The sequence below is a fragment of the Xiphias gladius genome, chromosome 7 (assembly GCF_016859285.1).
Source record: "Xiphias gladius isolate SHS-SW01 ecotype Sanya breed wild chromosome 7, ASM1685928v1, whole genome shotgun sequence".
NCBI classification, from domain to species: domain Eukaryota; kingdom Metazoa; phylum Chordata; class Actinopteri; order Istiophoriformes; family Xiphiidae; genus Xiphias; species Xiphias gladius.
In genome coordinates, this window is record NC_053406.1 from 4,621,564 (window position 1) to 4,644,926 (window position 23,363).

At 39.3% G+C, this 23,363-nt stretch overlaps 1 protein-coding gene across 1 annotated transcript in view; it reads right to left on the reverse strand.

The window, feature by feature from the left end:
* The window catches only part of zgc:153039 (uncharacterized protein LOC767698 homolog), a 68,252-nt gene extending 45,123 nt beyond the window's left edge, over positions 1-23,129 (reverse strand). The window contains 6 exon segments of the mRNA XM_040131412.1: positions 14,793-14,904; positions 14,992-15,099; positions 17,297-17,623; positions 18,043-18,180; positions 19,043-19,177; positions 22,266-23,129. Coding sequence (XP_039987346.1) covers positions 14,793-14,904; positions 14,992-15,099; positions 17,297-17,623; positions 18,043-18,180; positions 19,043-19,177; positions 22,266-22,485 — 1,040 coding nt within the window. The 5' untranslated portion in view covers positions 22,486-23,129.
* Between the last annotated feature and the right edge of the window lie 234 nt (positions 23,130-23,363).

The following is a 23,363-nucleotide window of genomic DNA, read 5'->3' on the forward strand; positions in this document are numbered from 1 at the left end:
CTGCCGCTAACGTTTGCTCAGCTTGTTTCTCCGATAAAGTAAGATCCAGATGTTCGATGACCAAAATCCTTCATTCACTTAAAATATATATTTAAAACAACCAAGGTTTTCAAAGTGTATCGTAAAAATGTGGCTTAAAAACTTGATTAAAAGTTTGACCACATCTTGCAGACAACCGCAATGCCGATGAATGCACAAAGGGGATATGACACCATTGACAGGCAACCAAATGAAATGGACCATTACCTTGATTAAAATCACAGATTTCTCTAGGTTTGAAAATTGCTGGAAACATTTGGGGATAATATAAGTACAAAACTCAATAAAATATTTAACATAGGTCTAGTTGTTTTAGATATTTTAATGCGGAAAAGTTACATATTATACCTTTTAAATAGGAAACTGTTTGCTAACATATTCAACATAACAACGTTGGTGAACGTGTGCTGTGTGATGGTGCTTTTTGGAAGCCAGAAAAATAAACAACTGCAGTTTTACTGATACCATGAAATACTATTATTATTTCCTTAATGTGATGTATTTCCTTTCTGAAACAGGATTTTTGTAGAACGACATTAACAGTGAAGGAGCCATCTTAACTTTTAGCTATTAAATACTTAAAATTAATTGGGTTTTTGCTCCTTACAGCTATTGCAGCCGCTGTTTGGTCAAATAAAAGACCGGGCTTAGATATAACATTTCTAAATTGATTTCACAACCACTACAACTAAAAGAAAAACTGTCACAAGGTGATTTCAATTCAGTTTCTGTCGTTTTTAGTCAGTTTGGCATTTGCCCCCTTCTCCAGTGACATAATTAGGCTGCTGTAACAAGCGATCCCTTTAACTACATCATCATGATTATGACAGTATTAGCCTTGCTAATATTATCTTAGCATAAAGAAAATGGAACCATCAGGGGCTCACATTAACATTAAGTTGGCACTTTGGCTAATCTCAACTTATGTTGTAATCGTTGGCAAAATGGTAATGTAAGTAATGTTAAACGGAGGCAAGCCAGGACTTTTTTTTTTTTTTTTTTGCTTTTTTTTTTACATTTCAGAAGCACTGGTTTAAAGACATGGGTCACAAAACACCCTCCATTATGTCAACACCAACATAAATTTTACTTCAAGTTACAGGTGTGCCAGGGGTGAAATGAACGATTAAGAATTGTCCACACAGGTGGTGGACCGACAAGAGACAGATTTTAAAAAGAATGGTCAATACTGAAGCAGCAAGGATGAAATATCTTGTTTTTAGTTTTCTAGCATGTTCAAGCTCCAACAATACTGCATCCTATATTTCCCTTAATGTAACCTGATAGCGTCTTATATTAGATGTCCCTGTCTCCTAAACGCCCACTTCATTCAAAAGCCACAACTCCAGTTTCTAATGTTGGCTTTCTATTAAAAGTATTATGTCTCAAGCCTAAGATAACCCACATGACATCATCAGTTTAAAAAAAAAAATTTTAAACTTTGAAGCGCTCCCTCCAGAGCTACTCAAAACATTATACAACTGTTTTCTGGTAGAGTAGTATTCCTCATGACAAATAAACTGAACTTTTCTGTGTAAAATTGGTGGATTGCCCCTTTAAAGGCCCTCTTTATAAGGCTGGTGAGATCATATGATTGATTCCTCTTGATTAAATTACAAACTTAGACTTATTTTAGGGTTTTAAATAGGGTATTAAATGAATACTGTAGAAAGAATATGTCTGCTTTGTTAAAGTGTACCTTTATCCTATCCGATCTGAATTTTAAGCATATAATGTAAAATTTTAAAGGCAACACCTCATCTGAAAAGTATGAAAAGGTGACTATTCTATTTCCCAGTTTTGCACCATGTCAGTAGGGAAAAACAAAGACAGTTCCAACACTTCCAAAAGTCTGAACAGTAACAGTCTGAACATATGGATCTCAATTCACACAAGACCTGTGTTACCTTTACAGTCTGTATCTGGCCCGGGCTTTGAATGAGCTCGGTCATCTTAGATACAACTGAATCAACTCCACAGCAACAAATACATAGGCACAGAACTACACCCTTTACTGCTGGGATTTAGTGTTGATCTTTAACCTCACTCCACCTTGACCTTGTAGGTACTTTTAGAGTGTAGCCACAGTACAGAAGGGGCAAGGAAGAGATACATACACATAAAGAAGCAGCAGAGGAAAACGAGGCAAACAGAAAGTAAAAAGGGAGGCAGAGAGTGGTTGTAAGAGTCAGAGAGAGGGAGGGAGAGGGAGAGTTGGATTATTAGTGCTCAGCAGGATGTTTTGATCAATGGTTATGTGATCAATAGACTGTAACTCACACAACACACACACACACACACACACACACACACACACACACACACACACACACACACACACACACACACACACACACACACACACACACACACACACACACACACAACCTCCTTCTATCTATCCCCAACCCCCCTTTTCCACCCTCCCTCCCTCAGTCTTTAACCTTCCCTTCTCTCCCAACACTTCACATGTACACTGCGGGTCTCTGCTTTTCCGAGGACCGTTTTCCTATTCACATTTTAAAAGGTTCATCAAATTTTTCCTTATACTCATCTCGTTATTATGGCTGCTCTCTATTTCACCACTTCTATTTTTCAGCCACTCCAATCAGTCATTCTGTACAACGTCCAATTTCTAGCCACTTGTTTGTATTACTCCTTCATTTTCCCTCAATTCTTGTGACTAGGAGTTACCAATATGAGATAACAACATTGACAGCTATGTTTTCTGATATTCAGGGTGAAAAAGCCTTTAAGGAAAACACATACTGTAGAGCATCATCAACACTGTCACCTAGAAATTACATTTATATATTACTCAATTGTTTTCTTAATTACTTTGTGGTGAGAAATGTAATCGCTGGTAGGATTATGTCCAGAGGCAATTTTCTTTTTTGAATGAATGAATGAAGCACTACTTTCATTGCACAAGCGTAGATGAGAGGTGGCTGTGGCGGCCGGAAGGCAAACAAAGTTCCCAACTCTGACACCAGAGACCAGGGTTTACATCCCAGCTCCCACCTGTGGTTAGGCTTGAAGCAACAAAGAACTTTGGTTAAGGTTAGGGAAAGATCATGGTTTTGGTTAATTGTAAATAAACATGTTGTGTCTCAAGTCTGCAAAGTGCAAAGTTTTTCTGTATTTAAAACCACACCAGGATCCTTCTCTAACCTAAATCAAGAGCTGTGAGATAATAAACATAACCATAATAAAGCTAAATAATGCTGTAGTCACTACAAGTGGATACTGTACTGCAAGTGAGTGAACATTTAACTGATATTAACATATTTGTGAGTTTCCCATACATTAATTAACAATATTTTCTCATTATATTAACAGAAAACGTAACCTGGCTGGCATTACATATCCTACAAAGCATAATTGCTGTTGCAAATTAGTTGTATATAAATGTAATTTCTAGAAGACAGGGTTGCCATCACAATAAACATCTCCAGTGAAACCCAGAACACTTTAAATGAAACATGAGGCAAAACAAAGTAACACCAGAACTTCCTGGTTCTGTTCTGTGTCTAAGAAAGCACAATTTTTATCACAAAAAAATAAAAAAATCCAGCCCCAAAAACAAAACAAAACAAAGTAATATTTTTGTATTTTTAAGCTGCCTTTTACAATGATATTTTACAAGCCAGACACAATTGCAGGTTTAATGTCACTAGCTTGACAAGTCTGAAACCGACCATGGGAGAGGGAGGACAAATGATGAATGTTTCTAGAAAGCAGATTACAGCTAAAAAGTTGGAAAGATGACATTGGAAGAGAGTGTGGGTTGATATCACGAATAATAGAGAAACAGTTAAGGGCACACACACCAGAGCCATCTAGGCACGCATCCACTCATCAGGATTCCTACTGTCACTGTCCACTGTCCTTTTTCCCAGCACATAAACTCTCCAGCAGCACTTTTTTAAATTACATTTGCTCCCCAATTCTAGCCCGATAATTAGACTTATCATTTCATTCCACTTTATTGATTCAGCCTGACATTGTTAGTTGCTTTCTGTTTGGGAGTGAGGGTTATTTTTTTTTTACCCTAGCCATTCTGTAGCAAGTAACGTACCTGTCCAGCCGATGTAATTTTCGGTCGACACGGGAGCTGTGGTAGTGGTTGCTAGCAGTAGTTAATTTGACATTTTTAACACTGACCAAACAAACTGTCAATCTAAAAGATTTTCCATTTAATAAGTTGACTTACAATAGCTTGCACAGCTGTGTCAATCTTATCCAAGATAGTCGCCATTTTTGTGTCATTTCTGTTTTCTGTTTCCCTGTTGTTTTTCATAAATGTGTCTAAGTAGTTAAATAGGTATGTAGGAAGACGATAGCTCCATTCTTAATCCCACCTTCTAAGATCTAATTTGCCTCTCTTACTTGTAGCAAACAGCTGTCTGTGAGGCACAACACAAGACCTATTTAAACTGCTGAGCAAATCAGAGATGTGGGCAGCAATTCAGAGATCTGGTACCTAGCTACTCCAAATCAGCACATCCTAGCTACCGCACCTTAAATTCTTCTTCTGTCTGCATGATGCATCTGATGAGTACCAAATGATGGGATGCTCCCCAAGGCAGCAGATGAGTGTTGCACTGATGATGTATAATACACGCACTGCCATGGTGGGAGAGTTTCATGGGAGCTGTAGCTGAGGAGCTTTTCTTGAGGTTTCAATTACATCACATGATCTTAATCAACAGATGAAGTTTGCCCAGTTGTCACTGAATTGTAGATGTAGATTTTAACCTCAGCTTTTAAGTGAACATGTAAGAGAAGTCTCTTTCATTTTCAAGACAAGAAGGCTACTCCATCTGCTGAAGATTATCATGAAGATCACCCTGTGGTGAGATATTGACACCGATCTCCCAATTCGATTCAGTTTTTATTCACAAAGTCCAGGATCAATGAATTTCAATTTGATTTGATTCGATAGGACTAAGTTTACAAACGTTCACTTTACTGATCACTTCGAGCGACAAAAAGGGGAGAAAGTGAAAGTCTGCCCGCTAATTCATCTGCACTGTTTGTGTTGACAAGACCTCAGCCTCTTCAGACAGATGACTAGCTAGCTACCCAGCAGAGATAGACTAAGGAAAGTAGAATCCACATACTGTTCACTAGACTTCCACGGCCTCACATCTCGTAATCAGAGACAATATCTTTTCTCAAACACCAACAGAGCTCTGATCAGTGTGCAGGGTCTTATTTCAGTCTGTCCCTCTTGTATATTTATTCTCTATATTTGCTATGAGATAGCCAGGGTCAGCTAACCATTTGGAAGCACGACAGTCCCGTAAACTGCAGCAGGTCCGCATAGACTGTAACTATTTATGTAATAGTTTACCGGGCTGACGTGACCTAAAGCTGCTCATATAGCCAGCTATCTTTTATGTTACTTTTTAGCTTAAAAAAACCCTTGTTCACATTATAATAACTCAATTTCCACCGCAGACATTTTGCATATCATGTAGCCCTAAATGAACCACTTACGACAAGTAACCACTATATGTAAGTGACATTTAGTGTACAAGTACATGTTTATTGAGAAAAGACGCAAAAGCGAAGACTGATCTTGGGATTTTAAGAATCGATGTTGGATGATTTAAATAAAAATCCTGATTAATCAGAAAGTCTTTTCTTTTTATCCAGCCCTACTTTCCGACGCCAAAAATTCACTTTGAACCTTAAATTAATCATCATTTAAATTTTTAGTTCAATTACAAATATGAATAGTAAACTCCAGAAAGGCATTTCCCTTCTCCACAAAGACTGATGAAAGAAACTCCCAATGAGATGGCACTGAGTTACAGAAGACAGTGGCTAGTCCCGAAGAGACATCAGGGAATTTGAAAAAAAAGTTAAATTACAATTCAAGTTCAGTACCTCCCATTGACAATAGGTGAGGTATTCATCAATTATAATAAATAGTTATCATGGAAAAGTGCCTCATTAAATAAAATGCCCAAATCCTCCCTGTCTTTTCTTTCTTTTCTCTCTCTGTTGCTCTTCATCTTGTGTCTCTTCTTTCAGTCCCTGCAACTTTTTATTCAGATAGGACATGTTGTTGAAGATTTGGCCTACACTGCCCTCCCTTAAATTTAAAAAAAATAAAAATAAAAATTTTTAAAAATGGAACAACATAGGGGACGAAAGTGACTGGAATATCTGCAGTGGAGAGATAGGGGGTGAATAACAAAAGGAGGGAGCACAGCTGTGTGAATGGATGGATGAATGATAGACAGGGAGAGGAGGGAGAAAGGAGAGAGGGAAGCCAAGAATGCTGCTGTTGGGTGATAGCGCCATGAAAAAGGGATGGGTTAAGGCAAGAGGGGAGAAAGAAAAGGGAGGAGTGAGGACAAGGGGGGAAGGGATGCTGGACTTGTTGCCTTACAATGGCTAGAGTCTGGACAAGAAGAGACAGCCTACGAATGAGGAGAAAGAAGGAAAGAGAGAATTGACAGCGTGTGCCATAACACAAGGAATCTTTTCTGACAAACAAAAACAAGAACCAGAAGAGCTAAAAATTTAATGGACAACAAAAACAAATTAAATTTTTATTTTCAGTTTCCCCCTGTACATGGCCCTTACTTTCTTTTACTTACATATGCTTCCTTGCTGAAAATTAGATGAGAAGATTGATACCTCTCTCATGTCTGCATGCTAAAAATAAACCTATGACCATTAGGCAATTACATTAGCATAAAGACTAGAAGCAGATTTCAAAGGTTGAAAAGTCCACTTACCAGCACCGCTGAAACTCACTAATTAAAAGGGTACTTTATGCTAAGATAAGCTAGCTATAGCTTTATGCTTTCATACAGAGGGCTATCAATCTTCTCAACTAACTCTTAACAAGAAGTAAGTATATTTCTAAAAAAAAAAAAAAAAAAAATGTTGAATTATTCCTTTATTCCTTTTAACAAGTTAAAGGGGCTTCAGGCTGCAGATTTTCTCTGTGGCCCCAGCTGACCCCCCCACATGATCCCTGTACAACAGGCAAAAATGTAGCTATTGATGCACAATGTGCTTTGGTTGATATTGTTCTTAAGCAGTCCAAATTCACTAAAAATTTACCAAAAACCACTGACATAAAGGGAACCTGGGGCTTTTGGAGCCCAGCAGTTGCCCACTTTGCGTAGTTGATAATCCGGCCTTGCTTCCAACTGTACTTTTGCTCTTGCAGTGTCTAAAGTCTCAAACTATGGCTAGAGTAGCAGGACGTTTGCTCCAAGTATCGCACACTGTCCACACCGAATAAACACTGCTTTCACTCTGTGTGGTTAGCATTACTAAAGTACTGTGGAAATGTTTTAATAGATTCTAGGCACAGTAGGCATTCTATTTAATTCTATTAGTGCAGTGTCCTTGTGTTGGCCACACCGACGGTCACACTAGCAGACCAAACTTGGTAATGGCATGTCCACTCACCCTTACATCTTCACTTTCATTTGACCCTTTTTTCTCATTTAGGATTAATTTAGCGTTATGTTTAGTTAGTTACCATGAATACAATAATTAAAACAGCCAAGGCAGTTTTACTGTGCATTTTAAGTTAATGAGCATTTTTGATACAAATTGTTTTCTATATGTAGCACACATATTTTGTTAATTTTGTAATGTAAACCTTATAGTTTAAATTAAGTTTATACCAACTTCCTTTGTCTGTTTTGAGGGGGCATAAAAATGCACCTTTTTAAAATCTAAAACCTACATCGATTGGCCACAACATAAAACTGGTAACTGGTCTTGTATGATACCTTCATTGTGGGGCACTGTGACTTTAAGTTCAAATTTGAAACTGCATGTGCACTACAGGAAGAAAATAATGCAGCACTTGCATGTTATTGCCCATCAGTTGCCCTATAACTTAGCTGGTTTTTTGTACTTGTATTTTACTTTGTTTTACCTTTGCTTCTTCTTGCTGCTGGTATGTTTTTTAATCAGTTGGTTTCAAGTATGAGAAGTGGTAGCTGTGAAATTCACCATTTAGGGACCTCAGTAGTCGCACATTGTGAAATACTATCTGGGGTCACGGGGATTTTTAAGAGGGATAGGAACTAAGGCAAAAAAATACAATTGGAACAAGGACTCCTGGGTGGTAAAGGAGGTGAAGGTGCATGATAAGATGAAGTTCTGGGAGAAGCTCCTTTAGACAAAAAGGGCTTAAAACAGGAGAAAAGATACAGAATGAGTAAAGTATTGAACAAAAGTATGTGACTGAAAGATCCAGTGAGGGGAAAAAAAAGGAAAAAATACAGAATAACAAAAAAGGGATGGAAATAGACAATGTCTGGGGGAAGAGACACAGCAGATATACAGCACATTTTTTGGAGAATGAATAGAAAAAAAGAATAAGTGCAAAGCAATGTGACGAAAGATGTGACTTTTCCAAAAACGTAAGAGGAATTATGTGCAGTGTGTTGTATGTGGAGGGGGGGGTGGCAGAGGAGAGATGAGAGACAGGCACTTCGGGGGGTGTACGGATTGCACACACATTCACACGGCTGCATGTCAGAGATAGCATAACAAAAGAAGGCCCAGCAGATTCAAATTAATATAATTATCGAGTCAGTTATTAATACAGAAGCTTCTATAGTGTGGGCTGGATTAGCCAACAGGTCACTGACGCACAGTACTGTGGAGAAGGAGGAAAAACACGTGTGCATAACGTGTGGAATCATATACACACACAAAAAAAGTCCATCAAGCAAAGACAGAAACCCCCACAGTTAGACATCCACACACACACTAAACCAGATAGTTAATGTTCCAGTATGAAACCAGTTCTAAAATCATAAAAAAAAAATTGGTTAGCAGCAGTGACCTGTCATGCTCACTCTGTATCTTTAAGTGTGGATTTAAATTCCTAATCCATCCACACACACACACACACACACACACACACACACACACAACCAAAAGAGCTTGATAAAGTAGCGACAGGGCAATCTGTCATGGCTGGCTAGCTGGTCACATGAGGTTAATAGATTCCCCTCTATCTCCCAACCCCTCAGCCCTCATCGCCATCATCACTGGCCCTGTTACCATACTGGCATATCATCAGCGATAATCTCAAAACAGACAAAACATCGCGCTGCTCTATTAACAGTGACCTGGAAACCAGTTGTATGGCTTTTACATCCAAATGAGCTTCATTTTCTTTGCAGTGTTAATAGCTGTGAAGCAGAAAATGTGCTCATACGGCTGTGAAAAGGAAAAACAGGATTCTTGTGGAGCGGGTGTAAAAATTCCACAACATTCCATAGCTAAATTGCATTACTTAGCTGGAATGCTTCAGAAAAAATACTTAATACTATATTAAATACTTGATAAAAGTTAAATTACTTTTATTCTTCCATGTTTCCTCATTTCCCAAATCCCCTAACTTTCACTTCCAGGAGCTCACTAACCAAAATTCTATGGTTTTCCAGGACTTTCATGACGACTGAGAACTCCGCATGCAGGGTATAATAAAAGAGTACTTGCTGTTGTGGTACGTCAAGCGGTAGTTCGTGTTAAAACCCAATCTGAATTGGCTGACGCTATCAGCTCTTGGTTAAATTACCTTATACCCTGTTATAATGAGCACAAACTGACAATCCCCATCTCCCCAGCTCACACCTGAGCACGGTGCTGTGAGATCAGCACACACACTGACACAGGTAGGCACATGTAAAGAGGTGCAGGATAATCATTTTCAATGGCCGATCCCACCTCCCTGACATTCACTTTTAAATACAATCTTAACTGCTTTGCCTTTTAAAATTATGATGCAGGACTACAATTTGCCAAAGGTAGCAATTTAGAAATGCGCTATGTAAAGGTTGCTTTGTCACTCTAAATCTTCCTTTTAAAGGGAGCTAGTTGGTAAGAGAACAGGACTGCCACCCTTTGGACAGCTTGGGCAACTACAACTGAATTTTCCTTTTGCTTTTATAAATAAACTATCACTGGAAATTTTGTTTATAATGTAAATATTTTCAGCATAGAAAAATCCAGTTGGAATCAAATGTAACGCTGACAACACTATTACCATGCTGAACTCAATCTGCAAGCTTTAACTACACCATCTTCCACCAACGTTTGATTTGAACCCCTCCATGTAGCAGCTACAGGCAGTATACAAACAATTAACAAATGTTTAATAACATGTAGTTTAAGTCCATATAAGGACATTTCTTTAAGTGATTACACAAAGATATTTCAGAGAAATTTTCACAAAATGCTTACTATGAGGTATGTGATATTAAACTGAAAATGGCTGGCCAGTAGACCCATGTGCAGGGACTACCATAGCTGCAGTTACCCTGGAGTCTCGTCTCAGACGTGAGGGTTTCCCTGACGTTGTATGGTGGCGCCATAACGTGAAAGATGACTTTAATAGAAGCAGTCATATTTTAATCCATGATAATTTGGTTAACTTGCCTGCCTGCCAGACGCATGCGTGCGTGTTATTAGGCACGAACAACTGGTTGGGTGAGATAAATGTAATGCGAGATGATTTTTCGCCACAGTGTGTTGGTTTCTCTTTATACTTATCAGCCATGTTTTTATAAAAAAAAATCAACACATAATGATTCTTTTTATATAAAGCTATTTCAGAGTAATTTTCACAAAATGCTTACTCTGAATGGTATGTGATCTTACATTCACAATGGGTGACCCATTCTGTCCTCATTTCTAAACCTATTTTCACTTGGAAAATAGATGTTACTTGACTTCCTCTGCCATGATACATGTTTACAAGTAATCAATAAAGTTTTATGAAGCACTTTAGGTATTGTTGATTATATTTTTTCGAGGAGGGAGCCTACCTAATGTAGCAGAAACAGCAGGAAATGTAAATGTTTATATGCAAGCAGAAGATGAAATACATTGCAGCACACTGCTTTCCAACAGGTAATGGAGAGAAGCTCCCATTTCCTCCTTTAGAAAAGGAAAGTTGGATATTATAATAGATTTTTCACCAGTGGGGCCTGTCGCTATCGGCCCACTTCTCACTTCTCAATGGGTGCATTCTTGTAAGTTAGGTGTCAAATACTCTCTGGTGACTTTTTTCAGCAGTGCACAATCAGACCATTATGTTGATCTAGGGAAGTGAAAGTAGAAAATTCCAGTCATTACAAAGCATAGGAGGAATTATCACATTGTGAAATTCAGTTACTAAAGACAGGAAATTCTGCATAAACTTGTGAAAGCAAGATGAGAAACACATTCAGAGAAATAAGCAGCAAACTATTCAATTCAAATAACTGGTCTAAGTTTAAAATGAAAAACTTCTGTTTTCTCACATTGACCAGCATTAAAAATTATAAAAGCCAAAAATCACATGTCAGGCATCTGGCCTATACTTTATGAGGATGAACAGAAACAAGTGGACAGTAAGGAAATACCCTCTTGGTGACAATTTTCCTAGTGCTTCTGAGAAATGATTGTATTACATTACTTTTTGTCTGGAAAGATAACACTCATATCAGTTCAATTCTGGTCAGCCTCAATAAACCAAACAACCCCGTGCTTCCTGAAGATAAGACAAGGACTGGAGTCCCAGCCATGAAACCAATGAAACTGGATTTTACAGCCCATATGTGCCTATGTCTACTGTATTTCGTAAACAAACTGCCCAGCTCTGGGGAACTTGATGTTTCACTTTCTACCTCACCCTTCCTTTCGCCATCCTGCTTCTTCATCTACTTGCAGCAGCAAGGGTATAGTCATGCAGTTCACACACACATACATAGACCCAGTGTGTCACATGTCCAGATAATGTCTAGATCCAGCTGCAGTTCACACCTGGCATCAGAATGTATATCAAATGTGTCTCAAGTGACTTGAGATTGGACTCCACTTCCCTGCTTGTATTGGATTTTATCCGTAGGAAGTCTGTGACCACTCCCAAACATAAACCACACACACACACACAGACACACACACACACACACACACACACACACACACACACACACACACACACACTCACACATTCTGGCACACAGCTATGGGGACTACAGTAGCTATTTAGTACCTCACCCCAATGGACTATAAAACCAGTTCTGTATTGTTTGACAGGACCGATTCTATTGTGGGGATACATTTGCATTTACACTTCACTACATACTGCATGTCAGTGGTTCCCATTCTTTTTCTGTGTCAGTTACCCCCACAGCCCTGTCAGATGAACTGTACACCACCCCTTCATCGACACTGCCCGGTATGCTCGATATGTGCTCGTTTGAAGTGATTTTTAAACTGGAGGTTACTTAAGAGTAGTGATTGTATAAAACAATGATATTCTCATACAATTAAAATGTCAGGATTTAGGTTGGTTTGGTCAAGTTTGCATTTGTATTACTACTACTTGGCTGGCAGAAGCTACTCTTTAAAACCATTTATTCATTACTTTCAGCTATCAATCTTTTGAACTATTTCAATTGTGTAATACTTTTAGCTAACTATTTCAACCATTAATCCGTTACATTTAGCAAACAATTTTAACTATATCTGTTATTTTTAAATAACTATTTCAAACATTATTCTGTTACATTTGGTTATCTATTTATCCATAACTTTTAACTAACCATCGACATCTCTGCTCACCTGCTAACTAGTTTTCCTGCATTGTCAATTGCAATGTGTGGTGTGTTGTAGTGTGGGAATTTTTTTCTCATCAAAATCAAATGTATATTTTTTCAAATTAGCTGAGCTACTCTGCAGTCTTTCCACATACCCCCTGCCAACTGGAGAAGTACTCCCTGGGGTACAAGTACCCGATTTGGAATCACTATTGCATGTATCCACGTGTCCCTGATGTGGTTTGGGTGACCAGATCCCACTTTGTCCACAAATGTCTTTCATGTGGTGGATTTGTGATTACCTAAGAGACACTTTAAAGCCAAGTGTGAACAAGGCCCCATACATTCACACGCAGGTCATGTGAGGGACGCCTTGTGGCCTCTTTGTTGGGTCAGGTGAGCGGGGGCTCAGTGTTAACTTGGTCCCACTTCACAACACTGACACTGCCCAATGACACTTCGTTCATGACCCTGTAAGTGCATCCCCAACATAAAGGTCATTTTTTTCTAGCTGACCTACTTTGTATATATACAAAAACCTAAGTAAAATATACCTATGTAATATACATGATTCTAGGGGGAAGATAGATAGAGCATTGCAGAGGTAAAGAAAGTGTGTTGAAATACTATGTCTCTTATCAGTGAGAGTGTGTGGGGTAGGCGGACGAAGGGCGGACGGTGTGGCAGGGTAAATAATGGCAATATTGATCTCCAATGCTCTTTTTTGGCCCTGTCATGTCAGTTTAGCACCTCGGCAACACTTACTTTAGAGCTACATCAATACCAAACTCTGGCACTCAGCAAAAGACAGATAGAAAGAGAAATACAGATAGAGGGAGAGGGAGGACAAATAAATACAAAGAAGTAAATACCAACTGCAACATCAAGGAATCAAATGCTTTACAGCTCTAACCTTAAGAGTGAAGTGAGGACACAGACACCAAAGTTATCCATGTGTCACTGTCAGTCAACGGACGAGTGATGTTTTACACTTTTTTTTCTTTTTTTGCCATGACTCTAGGTCGACAATGAAGTTAAATATCACTATAACTACAAGTTAACTATAGCTGGACTCCTCCACCAACGATCAACTGGAAACTTTCAAGCTTCCAGGTTCCTGATTTTTTCAGTGAAGTATTCCTTTAACAGTACACAATGTTGCACATACCACTAGCAACAACTCAAAATCTGGAAATGAGACGGAAAAAAAAACTGAAAAAGTAGTTTTCAATCTAAATGGCTAAATACTAACATTATGCTGATATGTTAATAGAACCAAATGTGACAAATGATGGTAAAATAAACAAAGTATCATATTAAATATCGCTGAAAGTAAATGTGAGGAGACTGCGGCCAGCTAATAATAAACACGTGAATGAGTAGTACAGTTTAAAAAGACCCAACTGGCTATTCAATATTTGGTCTGTCCCTTTACTTTTGGTACAGCTAGCTGTCTACAATCACTGAACACACTGTATGGTAAAGGTTTAGTTTGCTGTAAATGTACAGACTGTTCTTGGTTGACATATGTCTGACACCCCTATAAGTCTCATTGCACCTTTTAAAACAGAGAAGTTATACTATACCTTCTTTTTGAGCCTCCTGGGAGAGTTGTTACTGCTACCCCTTTTGTTGGATGGGTAATGGAGCTGCATTATACAGCAATAAAACTGACAAGTGCAAATATAAAGAATAATGAATAAAAGACCCCAAATGCTGTCAATGACTGAGTGTTAAAAATGGGCTGGGAGAGAGACCCACTGGCCGTTCTTGCACATAGTAGTGTGTTTTCTTTATTTTGCCTACTTGCATTTCTGCAGTTTTTCTGATTGATTAACTGACGCCTGGTGTTGGATTACATTCACGGGGAATAAATGGTTTTGAAATCAGGCGCCGCTGATGCTCCAATTCCGTTTGGTGAAGCAGAAAATGAACCCTGTTTACAATATCTGATAGCCACTAACTACTGGATTTCATCTGCTGAAAACAAAACATGCTAACATCTATTTCTGCAGCATTGCACTTGTACTCTTATCAACTCCAAGGTTTAATTGACTTGTTTTGATCTGGGTGAATTTATATGCAATTATGGGCCATGTCAGTGTTTAATGTTTGTTTGTAGATGTAAGTGCGTATGTGCATGTGTGACAGAGTGTGTGTATTACTGACCGGTCACAGGAGCATGCCACCAGCACACTGAGCAAGTTGTAGATGATGAAGGTGAAGATGACGGCTGTGATAGTGCCGCGGGGGATGGAATAGCTGGGATTTTTCAGGTCACCTGGAGGACAGACAGGCTTACTCTATGTGCATAGACAGATAATCAGGTCAGACATGCACACATGCACACACAATCTGCCTCACCTACCGGACATGTTAGAACCCGCCATGATACCGGTGCAACCATTAAACATCACAGCGAAAACGGTGGCAAAGGTCATCGTAGTTCCAGTTGTGTAATCAATAGTGTAGTCAGCTGTGGAAAGAGAAAACAACAGATACAGCAAGTCACTGTAGCTGTGCATGTATCAACATCTTCAGTCTTGTAACAGCAAGTTACCTGCTCGCCACCCAATTTCATTATGTTTTATAGCATTTGAACTTGGATGAATAATAACTAACGCTTTCATTTGAACAAACATTCCAACAAAATCCTCAATCAGCATTTTCTACTCTATTTTTTATCAAAAATCTAGCAGCATTTTACCTGGGGGAAATCCAACAACAACAAAACTCATAAAAAATTCTGTGCTTTATTGATTAAGGTATGAAGGTAAACAGAGACCATAACCATAACAGCTAATATTACAGTTACAGTTGTAAAACAATCAATACAACAATTTGACGGAATGAAACAAACATGCAAAAGTAACCAGAGGAAAGTGCCACTCCACTCTCTAGACTCTTGGCTAATCCTGCTGACACATAAACAACAAACCAACAAATAAACAGACACGGGTGATCACATAACCTCCTTGGCAGAGGTAATTGTAATTTTATATGTCTCTGTGTGTGTGTTTGCATTTTATTTAGTTATATCTTGGGCTAATCCAAAGTTTTTTTTGTGTAATAGTTCTCACATGTGCCTCGGTGCATGCCCAGTTCCGGCAATTAGCTCAGTAATCATGTGTTTGGATATAAATGCCTGCAAAGAGAGTGGAGTGTGCGGCTGTTTTTTTCCATGGACATTAAGAACTGGAGAACATGTACAACACCTAATTACAGATCAGTCAGAACGTCTGTCCCCTGCCAACAGTGCAGGAAAAGATTATGTACTTTCAGAAAAAAAAAAAGCAGGCGCACACGGATGGTTACAGGCGAAAGCACTCACTGCCACCAGAGAGCCACTGGTTCCATTCCCAGCAGTGGTGGGATCATGTCCTTGTTACTTGTCACTGCACAAGCGACTCCTACTGGTTGGAGTAGGCATTTGCTTAAGGTGGGTCGAAATCAAGTTAGCATGGTGTGGAACGCGATACACGCAGATCCATTTAAAGGAATAGTTTGAAATTTTGGTAAATACACTGGTTTGCTTTCTAGCCAAAAGTTACCATACAACCACTTTCATGGTTGTATGGTAAGTATGACGCTATCACCAGTTATCTTAACTTGGCACAAAGACAGGAAACATTGGGAAACCGCTAGCCTAGCTCTGTCCAAAGGTAATCACATCTGCCTACCAGAACCTTCAAAGCTCGCTAATTAACACATTATATCTTATTTCCTTAGTCTGAACAAGAGCTGAAGCGTAAAACACGACACAGTGTGGCAACTAGTGGAGACCCCAGGAACTGACTGCGCCCACAAGAGACATATAGCTCTCTGCATTCATCCAAGGACAACAGCTGAGTTAGCAGTGAGAAGGGCTGTAGTACAGCAGCAAAAGGGGGAGGCTTGAATAATTAGGGACACTAATTTTTAACATTTTCCTAAATCCGTTATTGGTAGTGTTAACAATCAGTAGCTGGTTAGTTGTTAAAAAATTATGCAACATAAAGTGCAGTTATTTATCCGTAATGACATCATTTTTAAACTAATTTAATCAAGTTTGTCGAAAATTATGTTCTTTCAATCAACTGGAGTGAAATTAAAGTTAAATGAGTAAGATTAACATGTAAAGTGCAACAAAATAGATTTTGGGACAGGGAAGAAAAAAAACAAAAACAAAAGTCATGACCCATAATGGCCACAATTGGCCACAATAAATGACCAGCAAATTAGGTATTTGAGCAATGCATTACATTATGATAACAAAATTGCACTGACAATTAAAATAGCAACAGTCCACCTGCTTTTTGTTGCTATTCAATGAATGGCCATACAAATTCAAAATATTAAAAAAAGCAAATTATGCTCAACAACTGATGCAACTCTGTATGGCAACCAAACCACAATATATTTTCTGACCTCAAAACTCTCTAATTATCTCCTACGTTGTTGATTAATATAGTTTTAATCTATCAAATTCTTAACGGTGGTTACCTATTATTTATCAGAATCTCTATTTCAAATACAAGTTTGATTTGGATCGTTGTCACACAGCAAAATGAACAAAGGAAGCAAACGCACCAGTGATCATATAAGATGCTACAAACATGCTTGGTACGAGCATACCCTGAGAGAATTTATTTGTGACTTTAGTCCTATTTTTGGACCAGCCTCCTGCACCTTACCCCACAAGTTCCCGAGCAGCGTGTCCAACTTGAAGCCAGTAAAGTTGGCTGTGGCGGGAAACACGGGGCCTGTTCCGTTCGCTGTCGGGTTGGAAGTTGCAGAGCTGGGCAAGACAATGGTGCGAGGCCATACGGCAAAGAAGCTGATGAAGATGGTGGCCAGGACAAACATGACCACCAGGAAGATGATGAAGGTTGCCTTCGCGTAGATGTGGGCTCCCACCAGGCACACCAGCAGGCAAAGCAGGGCGACGGCTGTGGCATACAGCAGAGACCACCAGTAGCCTACCGGGAGGACCTGGTAGGAAGAAGTGGCCAGAGTCCCGTCTAGGAGAGGACGAGGTGTGTGAGGCATCCAGTGGGAGTTCATGAGGGAAAAGAGGAAGAAAAGGATTTGTTAATGCTTATAAATGATTGACACAATATGTTCAAGAGTATAAACATAGAATATGAATAGATGCGACTGTCTCCCAGTCTAACTGTCTCACAACAGGAACTTTTATGCTTCATATAAATAGGGAACATTGCCTGAGCTTTACACTTCCTGCTTCCTGCAATCACCCCTGAAAATTCAAAGCTACATAAGCTAACCTAATATTACTTGAATTCCTCTGAAAAACCCATCTCCAAATCTCAAGATATTCCGGGAATGGCTACGACAACAAGGAATGCTGACACTTTTCCAGCCAAAATGCAAAAGCATTCTGACCTGGCAGCATCTTACAAGCTGTTAAACTCACACTTACCTTCTGGCACTCCGAAGGTGCCCACAATGGCCTCAACCAGACCCAGCACATACAGAGCACTGCCACACACATTAGCCAGGAAGAACATGATGCCAATGCTGCCACCAAACTCTGGACCCAGCGCTCGGCTGATCATGTCTGAGTAAAGTTAAGTCAGAGTACACTTGTTTTGTTGGATACACTGTGAAAGCAGGTGTGTGTTTTGCATTTCTATTGTAACAGAAAACAATTCGTTTTTCAGACCTTGACATCAGTGACATAAGGGCATTTTCAATGGATGTCTCTTTTACAAAGGGCAAGTTTCTGATTAATTAGACATAGGTTTAGGTTAGGGATTACGAACAGAATAGGGTAAAGGATACAGTCATGGTTGGAAGGTTTGAACACAGTCAAAACAAAGTGCTCCCAAGCATGACAACAGTGTGTATAGATATAACTTTCACTCAACTTAATTTCTGCGCCCATACAATACTCAAATATTATGATATATGGGCAAATGAAAACTGACTGGATTTTGGCAAATTATTGCAGATAACCCATGGTTAATGTATTACTTTTATATAATTATCTACAGAAGGTGGCAACAGCAAACAACCAAATGCTAAGCTTTTTCATGTATGCGTCTAAATGTACTGTACGTGTCAGTGCCTGTGTTTCAACTTAAAAAAAATCGTCTGATATACATGAGATATATGATGATATATATCATCTAACAACATATAACCGCACTGATTTGGGGTCATTTACCAAGGTCCTGGCAGGGGAACATACTGGCATCAATCCCAATCCCAAGTACTTAACAGTGTTTTATAGTGCATCAAATTTTTAAAAAATTAAGCTCTATTCAATGTCACAGACAATGCTTGAGTGATACAAAGACACTGTTTGTCTTTGTTTAGTGCAGCAAGGAGTGTATGCTCTCCGTTGACATCTTGACCATTGATGATGTTGCTGATACTGTGCTGACTGTCACGTGTAGCAGTCATGTGAAAGAGGATACAATAGGCTCCCCCTGCATCCAGGGCTCCATTGGTGGAGATAGCACAGACTGACAACACAGTCATACAGATGATGAAGTAGGCCACCAGGAACATGGCAATAGCTTGGTACAGTCCAGACTGGCCCACCACAAATCCTAGTCAGACAAAACACAAATACAGTCACATAAAACACTGATGATCTGCTGACTTAAAGTAGGACTTCTAGCCTTGACAGTAACATCAGTGTGGTTGATTTGGAGAGTTACACATTTTTTTTTGTTCTTCAGACTCTGTGCTTCAGAGGATAATGGATACTACATAAAAGGGCCAGATCCAGTCAAATGCATCATAACTCGTTGGACGATATTTCCTCATTCAGCAGGAAAACGATCCTGAAAATACGCCAAAGCAACCACAGAGCTTTTCAAGTTGATGAGGTGGAATATCCTCGAATGGCTGAGTCAGTCACCTGATCTCAGTCTGACTGAGCAGCAGTCCACTTGGTAAAGATCAGACTAAAGGCTGAGAGACCCCACAACAAACAAGAGCTGAAGGAGGCTGCAGTGTAGCTCTGGGAAAGAGTCACCAGGGAAGATACGAAGCGTGTGCTGATGTCTGTGGGTCAAAGACTTCAGGCATTCATTGAGTGCAAAAGATTTTCAACAAAGTATTAAAAAAGATGATTTTGTTTGGCTTCATGTGTATCTGTCTGAATGTAGTTACTTTTGAACCCCTAAACTTTGGGAAATATGTGTTTAAAGTGCAATATCTCCTACACAGCTCTTTCTATATTGATGTAAACCTACTCAAATTAAAGCTGAGACTTGGCACTTTAATGCAGCATCCATATGCTGAGGCTCAGAGCCTGAAGAAGAGAAAATGTGTAAATGTCCAAATACTTACCACCTGGACTGTATAAGCATTCCTTTTATGAATGGCCGATACAATGAATAGTAATGTATAAGCTTAATTGTGACAATGGCTGTGTCTGAAATCACTCACTCATTTAAAACTCCCTACTGTATAAACAGACACAGTAGTTTACTCTATAGTGAGCAGTAAATTAAGACTTCAGATACTTATGAATCATCGTCCTTTTGCGACTACATTTTTTGTTCCATTGCGGGAATTGGTAAGAGCCTTATACAGTGCATAAAATTATGCACTGTATAGGGCAAATAAAATGTTGGACTTTACAGTAAAAAGGGAGTGATTTTGAACACAGCCAATCACCGAATCCCACATCCATACTTCAGTCTTTTACTATGTAGTGTGCTCAAGCAAGGAAAGTGACAAAATAAAGAATACTCAAACCACACAGTATGCATAAACCCAACAATTCTTAGTTTTAGGTGATTATACACTAATGAAAATAGAATTGTGAATATTATTCTGCATACAGATCCCCCTAAATCCTATACACTGGTCCTTTAAGATCATTTCTTAGATGTTTTATACACACCTGTTTACACACACACAGATCAAGACCTCCCAGCCCGTTTGACAGGATTTGACAGTTTTCAGTTCTAATTGCTACAGACACAATTCAGCCAGTACTCAAAAAAACTTGGGCTCGATACTTTTTTCCTAACAGAATATGTGCAAACACACATTTCATAACAAAAGTAGTTCAGATGCCAGCAACGTGTGATTAAAATAACTAAAATCTGACATCTTCATCAGCAAAGTCATGTGCATCTAATCAAAGTGTAGCAGACCATATCAGTGCCACTATAAATCCATGTTAGACACACATTTTCCTCAACATGACCACTTTCTACTTTCTACTACTGTGACCTTTGACTGTATATATTTATATGAAATCAATGACTGTGACTAACAGCATGTTTTCATGACCTGGTTTTATCCACAGTAATGCTTTGGATGTCACATGATCACAAAGCATTTGACCAAAAATCTCATGGAAAAAAAATACCGGGTTAGGAAAAAGGCAGCGAGTTCATAGTTCATAAATGTATAAAGGTTTTAAAAAAGGTTTTACTTTGTTTGAGCATTGATGGTCATTTAAAGCAAATATTAAGATGCTAAATATTTCATTTTATTTTTGTACGGTAGTTTCACATCCACAATTATAACAGCAGTTATTTCCTGAGTAGACTTGCATGTTGCACAGTGAGAATAGTAGTCTAAAGTTCTACACAGACCACTACTATATGTGACCATGTGAGTCTGTGCATATGTGTGTGTGTTTGTCTGTGCACTATGTGTGTCCACTGTACAGCAGCTGACAACTCACGAGACTGTGGGGCGGCGGCGGCGGCGGGGGGGGGGGGGGGGGCAAGATGAGAGAGAGTTAGAAAAAAACGTGGGAATACAAAAGGGGGAAAAACACACTGTGTGCACAACACACATATAACTGGAAAAGGAATAAAATACAAGAGAGAAAATAGCGGAAATGTAAAACCTTCGATTCCATGACATGATTACAAGCTTCAAATTTGAATTTTCCACAGGAAAACTGAACTTTTACGCTCTTGATGTGGACCAAAATTACTTATTTCAGCTATTTTGGCCTTAAACTTACACAATATTACTCAAAATGACAAAAACAAGAATCCTTCCTCTTAATGAAGTAGGTCTAGTGCCCCGACAACAATAACAAGGATTTGACCAGTGGAAACCAGTACGTTACACTTTCTTATGTATAATAACACTCTGAGGAAAATGTTACATCTACTCTATTGTGCATAATTTAAATATTAAGGACCGGGGCATCTTCAACTCAACCCTTTTTGCTGTAATCAAACTTCTGGAAAGATTACAACAGTTTTGCAAGAGAAAGCAAGTCCTACTGACTGGGAGAATCCATCCACTTTTGCGGGTTACATGGAAAACTGTGTGAGATGTTGAAATGTGTTCTGGTGGTGATATTCTTACTCGTTTAAATTTACTGCTTCATTTAGTGATTGGTGTACAGATTGATGTACTCAACTGCATTTAATCTAAACTGATCCAATCTGGGCAATCCAGCAATGCATTTTTCCAGCCTAGTTCTCACATTAGTACCACAGGTATCATGACGGATACCCAAAACAGAAGTAGGGCCCTGCTGTTGATAGTTCACCAGTGGCTCCTAAATGCTCTGAGTTATGCTATGAACCTTTACTGAAACGCAAGGAAACGTTAAAATCTTAGAATTTCGAATGGGGTTTGGCGCACCTCTGTTGCTTAGCAATCACAGAACGGTGTGCACTTATTGACGTGGACATCGCCAGTACTCACCTATTCTGAGAAAGACTACCACGCTGAACATTGACAGCAAAGTAGGGATCACCACACCGAAGAAGGTGGAGAGTTTCTTTGGTTGCCGCTGGTGGGCAGACCTCCGCGGGGGGCTGCCCGGGTGCTGCTCCAGGGCCTGCCCGGCCGGAGGTGTCCGCTGCTGGGATTCATTGACGCTGGCGGAGAGGCGGTAGTGGAGAAGCGGAGTTCGCTCTGTCATAGCGAAACCTGCCTCTGGACAAGCTTCACAACTTCAAAAAAGTAATTTCACTGCGAGCTGTCACCGCAGCTGTGCTCTGGAAATCTGGCTGACTGTTTCGACGGGTATCTCCGACACGTTAATAAATGTCTCCTGTGCTTTTTCTCGGATGCTGGTTAAGGTTTATCAGTGCCGCGCCTGCCAACTGGTATAAATCAGTCTTACCTAGCTACATAGCTAAGCAGGAAAGTGCTGTCGTTATTAATAACATAACTCAAATTAAAAAGCAACGTGGTAAACTTACATATTAAAATGAGTAGTCCCCATACATGGTACTAAAATGTCAGTTACAAGTCCACACAAACTGCCCATATCTAGCCACTGTTGCTCGGGAAAATTTCCTCGTAGAGGTATACAATAGAATATCATGTGATTTTACGAACGCTAGTCGCCGCAATGACAAGTAGAGCTTCCGCTTATAACTTTCGGCTCAAAAGAAATCAGTGGTACCATACACACATCTACCAAACTACTCAGAAAGTGTTGATAGCCATTGTCAAGTCAGTCATTAGTATTCACCAACAGAAATGCCGGAGCTTGAGAAACAATTCATACCTGTACATATAGGAAATACATGTACTACTCTTGTTTTGGAGAGAAATCGTTCAATTTCCGGCTGTGTTCTGTTTGACTATGTATAGCTTGACAAATCAGTCTATATCCTGGTGTCTTTTCGTACCCCATGTGTCCAGCCTGTTGCTCGCGGTCATATGATCAAGTTGGTTGGGCCAATCAGAGCACCGCATTCTTCCGACCACCTGCTAGCAGGAACTGTATCAAGATAGACACGGTTCATCACTTCAAATGGGCAACTTATATATTTTGCCTTTTGAACGATT